Source organism: Belonocnema kinseyi, chromosome 8, assembly GCF_010883055.1.
Source record: "Belonocnema kinseyi isolate 2016_QV_RU_SX_M_011 chromosome 8, B_treatae_v1, whole genome shotgun sequence".
Classification (NCBI taxonomy): domain Eukaryota; kingdom Metazoa; phylum Arthropoda; class Insecta; order Hymenoptera; family Cynipidae; genus Belonocnema; species Belonocnema kinseyi.
In genome coordinates, this window is record NC_046664.1 from 136,784,939 (window position 1) to 136,792,105 (window position 7,167).

Here is a 7,167-nt window from a genome sequence, read left to right on the forward strand (position 1 = left end):
GAATTTATGGGTACTGCCAAAAAACTAGCGAAAGTTTGGTTGCGTCTTAAGGAAGATAATCAAAACCCTCTTTCTTTACAGGCTCTCGTTTTACAAAATCTCAGTTCTTATTCCCAACCAGAATTTGCAAGAAACCTTAACCTTCCATGATTAAAGCAACTGTTTTAGCTGATCCTGATCCCTTTGGGTTATCAGATATTGATGATATTTTAGGGGCCGACAAATTTGGATCGTGCTTGTTGCCTGGCCTAAAACAAGGTACATTAGGAACTTTGACCACCCAAAATAGCATCTTTGGTTGGATTCTGCCTGGACCAGTACTTCAAATTTTGGAGCTTAGTTCTACCTCCGTTCATTTCAGCATTATGACTGAAGCACTTCACGAGGATTTATGTCGTTTTTGGGAAATAGAAGAAGCTCCCTCTGAATCTCTCTTAACAGAAGACGAAGTACTCTGTGAAGAGCATTTCATAACCACTCATAAACGCTTGCCATCAGGGAAGTATATGCTTCGATTGCCATTTAAGAATGATATTTTATTCGGAGCAGATGATGTAGAGGAAGCTAAAGGGTTAAGACGATAGGTTACACAGTTGATGGAGAGAGGAGGTTTCCATCTAAGAAAATGGGCCTCCAATAATGAACAAACTTTATCCTACTGCCCTCAAGGTAATCATGAAAGGGTTTTTGATATTCTTTCTAAGGAAGACATTCAATTGAAAGTGTTAGGCTTGCGCTGGCATCCACTTTTGTATAATTTTAAAATTCGAGTGGAGACTCACCCTATCAAACAGCCCACTAAAAGAAACATTCTCTCGGTTATCGCCAGACTTTACGATCCACTTGGATGGTTGTCTCCTATAATAATAGTAGCCAAAAGATTAATGCAGGTACTGTGGATTCGTAAATTAGATTGGGATGATCCTCTTCTCGAGGACTTGCTCAATCATTGGAATGCCTATTATAGTGAGCTTTCAAAGCTCGAGCAGATATTAATTCCCAGATAGACTGGACTATCGCGATCTAGTTTGGGATACGAGCTTCACAGATTCTCGGATGCTTCAGCGAGAGCGTATTCCGCTGTTATTTATCTTCGCATTCTTCAGGAAGATGAAGGTAAACAAGTAGCCTTGTTATATGTCAAAACAGAGGTCGCTCCAATTGTTACGGTGAAACTACTCTGGTGTGGACTACACCGGTCCCTTTCAGATTCGCTTTGCTCCAGGTAGAGGACAAAGGAGTTACAAGGGTTACGTAGCTCTTTTTGTTTGTTACGTAACCAGAGCTATTCATCTGGAGTTAGTATCATACTATACTTCTCAGGCCTTCTTATCAGCCTACAAGCGTTTCATAGCGTCTAGAGGAATACCTGCTCATTTTTACAGCGATAATGGTGCCACCTTTCAAGTTGCTGATAGAGAATTAAGAGAAAACGCGGCTCAATTACGTCGAGATCTGCATCTTACTAATTTTTTATCGGTCGTGGGAACTACATGGCATTTTATTCCACCCGCCGCCCCTAACTTTGCCGGTCTTTGGGAAGCAGTGGTGAAAAGTCTAACACATCATTTACGTAGATGTGTTGGATCACATACTTTAACGTTTGAGGAGTTCTCTACCACTTTATCTCAAATCGAAGCTTACCTTAACTCGAGACCTATTGGACCACATTCTGAAGAGCCCAATGATTTTTCTTATCTCACCCCAGGGCATTTTTTGATAGAAGCTCCACTCACGAGTCCTTCAGATCCTTCTGTAGAATTCATACCCGAAAATAGACTGAAAAGATGGCAAATCGTTCAGCGTAAAACAGAAGTTTTCGGGCGACGGTGGAACGTAGAATTTTTGCATGCTTTACAGCAACGCTACAACTGGAAACAACAGGATACTAATATTAAAACGGGCGAAATGGTGCTCATCAGGCATGATGCGCTCCCTCCTTCTAAATGGCAAATGGGTCGCATACTTTAATGCTACCCAGGAAAAGACGGTCTGATTCGTACCGTTCGCGTTAAAACTGACACTTCGGAATTCGATCCACCAATTTCAAAACTTTGTTTATTGCCTGTCAGCACGGTCAGGGCTGCTGAGTTAACAGATAGTCCAAACACTAAAGTTTCTTAGAAGATCTTTTCTATGCAACTATTTTTACTATTATTATTTTTTTTTGGGTCTTTTACTTGTTTTTCACTTATATAATTATAACTATTATTGTGCAAATGACTTAAATACAACGAAGATGTGTATATGAAGTCTATAAAGAATTTTCTTACAATAAGTTACTGCATGTTAGATTTCTTGCACCGCGGGCGGCTCACAGAATCAGCGACATCATACTAATTTCGTGCTAAATGCTGAGCAGGAAGCGGGCGGTATGTTAGAGGTGTGTAAGAATGCGTGAAAACTGCGAGTACAATAAATATTTTCGATAAAATTTAAATAGTGTGTGTGTGTGTGTGTGTGTAATAATGTGACCTGTAGCCAGTTTGAGTTCTGCCGAGCTCTGAGAAGGATCATTCTCGCAACAAGAAACGATTCCTAAATTGTTGAAAGTATTCATTGTAAAAGTTTCGTTTTTAAAGTGAAGAAACTATTTTGCTTCAACTTATTAGAATAAAATGGTTGAAAACTTAAGTCTACTTGCCAATAAAAGTGTATTTTGTAACTACTCCTAAATCACCTTAGATTTACGATTAAAGGTTTCATAAAAAAAATCTGGATTTAATAATACCTAGATTGTTATGTTAAACAACTTGGTTAGCGAGAATTACTGCAATATTAGGGCTTATCCCAGTAACTGAATCCGTAGCGTTACATTGAGGCTCAGTAATGGTATCGGTTTGCTGCACCATTTTGTATGTCACGATAATTTTTAACTCCTAGAAATTCGGATTGCCCCGATAATTGCTGAGATAGAGTCAAGGCAGTTGTTCTTACACGAGAATTGTACTTCGACCGCACAGGCATAGCAAAAATAAGAAAGTTGCTCTATCACGAAATCAGTTATGATTCCGAATCAATACATTTTTCGATGGAAAGAATGATCTCGTCGAATTTCTCATTTGATTCCCGGGGTAGAGGTTTCTCAAGATTATTTTTAGCATTTAAATCACGGGCTATGGCTATTTCATACAGTCCCCGTACCTTTTTACCTGCTCCGTGTTTTCTTTTGTACACTATTGTACCTGGCTTAGCGCTATTAAACATCTTTAGCCTCTTTTAGGCCGAAAGTTCAACTTGAGGTTAAATTACAGGTCGGTTATGAGGCTTGTGATTTCTTCAATTCCAAGTCACCTTTTGGTCGATGAAACCTAGAGCACACCCAAACAGGCAAACAAAAATTAACAACCGATAGGGCTCCTGGCAGATTTTACCTCGCACGTAATAATCTCGTTATTCAAATTGATCTCTACTGTTCCTACGGATACGATTGCCAGTGATCCAAGTTCGCGTATTGTTGTCGGATGTCTAGTGAACACCACCGTTAACTCGTTTTCAGGAAAAAATGTCAAAAGCGTCTCCCGAATCAGGGTTAATCGGATGTTACCTCTTTGGAAAGATTTTGAATAAAGCATTATCCCACTTGGCTCCTGATACGGTGTTGGTTCATAACAATAGGGAGGCATTTTTAGCATGACTACTTGCTTCTATGATTTTCATGTCCATCAAACTATTTTTTTCAGTCGAAATTGATTATGGATTAACTTATTCAGGCCCGGTATTAGGCTATGAGTTCGTTTTTCGAATTCAATTTTAATTGATTAGATCCTTGTTTGAAACTGGAAATTATTGGATTATATTTTATTTCATTACTACAACTCAACTTGGACGGTGGAGGCCTTAGTATTATAGTGAACGAAAACATTTTTTGATCATCGAAATTTAAATTTATTTTAATTTTTTTTTAATTTGCCATGCTGGTGGTTCGCTAAGGAACGTTGGAAATGGGTTTCAAACAAACATGAGTCACCTAAGACCATCCGTGAGGATGGTCTTAGGTGATCAAAATATATATGTAATCATCGATTAACTTTTTGATAATAATTTATTCTGTAGTCTCGGTTTTTAGAGGTGTTAATACTGTGTATCGTGTTAATCGCTCGTGAAGACTTAGCATGTATTTATTTCCTTGAGTAGTTTCCGGTAAATGTCCGAAGATATCGAGTGTGATCTTTTCATTGAGTTTGGTAGGGATACCGGGTATTTTACTGCTAGCTTGCTTGTTAATTCTGGTCGTTTTTTCTGGTTGGCAAATGGGAGAGGATTTGACATATTTTATCACGTCGTTGTCCATTCCTATTCAGTACCCTAATTTCTTTGCCGTATCTACCGAGTTCTTTTCTCCTAAATGTATTGAATGGGCTTCAATTATTATTTTCCATTTTTATTCTTTAGTGAGTTCTCTGATACTTGAAATGCACAAGTGCAAACTGGACTCGCGATAAATATTAGAAAGATATTCTGTCATTTCTTGAATTGTTTCTTTCTCTATTGACGTAAATAATAAGGTGGCATTTCTTCTTTCTTTGTATAGGTCCAGAGTTTTCCTACAGCATTATGTTTAATTTTAACTATACCTGAAGTTGTATTTAATCTCCATTCTATGAAGTATTATTACAGTTTGTCTTCTATGAGTTCTTCATTCTGTAACTCCAGTATTGGCGCTGGACATTCTAATGTTGGCTTTGACATTTCTACCGAAGATTCTCTAATTCTTTTATGAGGTATTTTGATTATATTTTCTCCTTCTAGCTTAATTTCACTAGTTTTATTAGCTTTGTTGGTTATTATGGGTTTTGGTGTATTTAAATCTCGACTGATGGGAGTATAAAATAATTCTATATCAGGGAGTTCGTTTTCAATAGTTTCTCAAGATTGATTTCATCTAATGCCTATTCTAGAAGGTCCTTTTGTTCAATTGGAAATAACCTGGCCAAGCAATCGGCTGCTTTGTTTTCTTTACCTTTACATATTCGATCACAAACTTGTATTCTTCTAATTTGATCCTCCATCTTAAAAGTTTTGAACTGGGGTCTTTAGAATCAAGTAACCATACTAGTGCTTTATGATCAGTTTGGATTCTAAATGTATTTCCTAGGAGGTATTGGTCAGACGTTTAACAGCCCAAATTATTCTTAAGAGTTCTTGTTCAGATGTGCTATAGTTTTCTTCTGTAGGGTTTAATATTTAAGATATAATTAAACACGGATGTTCATTCTGGGATAAAACGGCTTCTAATCCTTGGTTTGAAGCGTCGATTGTGATTGTAAATTTCTCTTTGAAGTTTGGAAATTTTAGGACAGGTGCTGTGCAAAGGGAAGGGTTTTTTGCAGGGTTTGGTTTAACTCCATCTTTAGTTATTAAATGTCCCAAATCTTCTAATTCAGGTTTAAGGTATTCACATTCAGTAGATTCAAATCTCAAACCAAGTTCTTTAATACGTCGTAGAACGCAACGCAGAGCAGAAAAGCTTTTAGCTTGAGCTAATTGATCTAAAATATCGCCTATTACTAGTAACTCATGAGCGTCTTGGTCAGTGTCTTTATTTACTTGTCGATAATCTATTACTATTGTAAAATGATTTGATGAAACAAATCAATCCTTTCTTCGACCGTTGATATTTATTGATTTCAAATCGTAGATTTCAAATTATTTATGTCTTACGGTCCAATCGTAAATCGAAAAAATAAATATGAGTCAAAAAAACATGTTCTTCGAAACTCAGATATTTATTTACTAGAAAAAACTCCTTTTGAAACTTCCTGACGTTTCGGTACACATGCGTACCTTTTTCAAAGGTTCTTAACCTAAATAATTATATTAAATATTAGTAATTTTAGTCTGAACAAATATGATGGATAATTACGTAGATTTAAATACATTGTTACTTGAGTTGATGATAGTTTAAAATAGTTAAACAGATCAATTTTCAGTAAAAAAAAGTAACATTTCAGTCAATTGTTTTAAAAAATGAATTAAAATTTAGTCATTTTTTAGAAGTCTCAAAAAACTTTTCGAGACTTCACTCGATTAGAACTACATTTTTTTTAAATTTGTATGAGAAAAACAAATTAGCGTAGGTTAGGACAGACGAACAGAAATTGACAGATTCAGAAATACATGAAGAATACGTAATGAACGATGATGTAATAGGCAAGTTTCCATTGAAAACCACTGATGTGGAAGCGCGTAATTGAGTTTAAATTTGAAATAAGAAATTTAAAAAAATTTTTAAATGTGTATATGTACACATCCATACATATGCATACATATATACACACATATAGCATACATACATATACACATGTATGCATATAGAGATGATTAATATTAAAAACATTATTTTATAATACTCTGATAAATTTTATTAATATTTAGAATTTCAGTCTGTAAATTAACTGAAATCTTACGATATTTGTTTATAAAAATAGACTCAATAATACGTCGTTGATAAGTATTTTTTTCTGTAGCTAATATTTTAATACGTTTAAAATCAAAGTAATGATTGAAATTCCAAGAATGTTGCGACAGACCTGTGTTAAAATTCCCTACTTCACAATCTCTTTTGTGTTCAGCAATTCTAGTTTTTAATCTCTTGCCAGTTTCACCTATATAAGTTTTATTACAACATTTACATTTAATTAAATAAATTACACCAGATAAATTTTCAATGGAATCGACGTCCTTTCTTCTTGACAAATAATTATCTAATGTATTAGTGTTTTTAAAATAAACATTGATATTAAATTTTGTAAGTGAATTTCTTAATCTTTCTGATAGGCCCTGAATGTAAGGTAAAGTAACATTTAAATTAAATCTATTGCAAGTATCACTCCAATTTCTTTTTTTGTTAATTTTATTACTGTTATTGTAAATCTCATGAATGCGTTCTTTAATGATGTCATTTACAAACTCAAGAGGATAGTTATTCTGTACTAAACTTGTTTTTAATAGATTTAAATTTTCTTTTCTAAATTGAATGTCAGATAATTTTACACATCTATCAACTAAACCCTCAATTAAACCAATGTTATGCCCAAATAAATTATGTGAATTATAGTTTATGTATCTACCAGACCAAGAAGGTTTTTTATACCAATTGGTTAATAAATCACCATTTGGAGTTTTTATAATTTTTAAATCAAGATAGTTAATAACATTATTAAT

At 34.7% G+C, this 7,167-nt stretch overlaps 1 protein-coding gene across 1 annotated transcript in view; it reads left to right on the forward strand.

Moving 5' to 3' along the window:
• The first annotated feature begins 1,110 nt into the window (after positions 1 to 1,110).
• LOC117178718 (pyrroline-5-carboxylate reductase 3-like) overlaps positions 1,111 to 7,167 on the forward strand; it is a 278,006-nt gene continuing 271,949 nt past the window's right edge. The window contains exons 1-2 of the mRNA XM_033370147.1: positions 1,111 to 1,116; positions 1,210 to 1,804. Of these exons, the coding sequence (XP_033226038.1) occupies positions 1,111 to 1,116; positions 1,210 to 1,804 (601 nt within the window). The remainder of the gene's footprint in view (positions 1,117 to 1,209; positions 1,805 to 7,167) is intronic.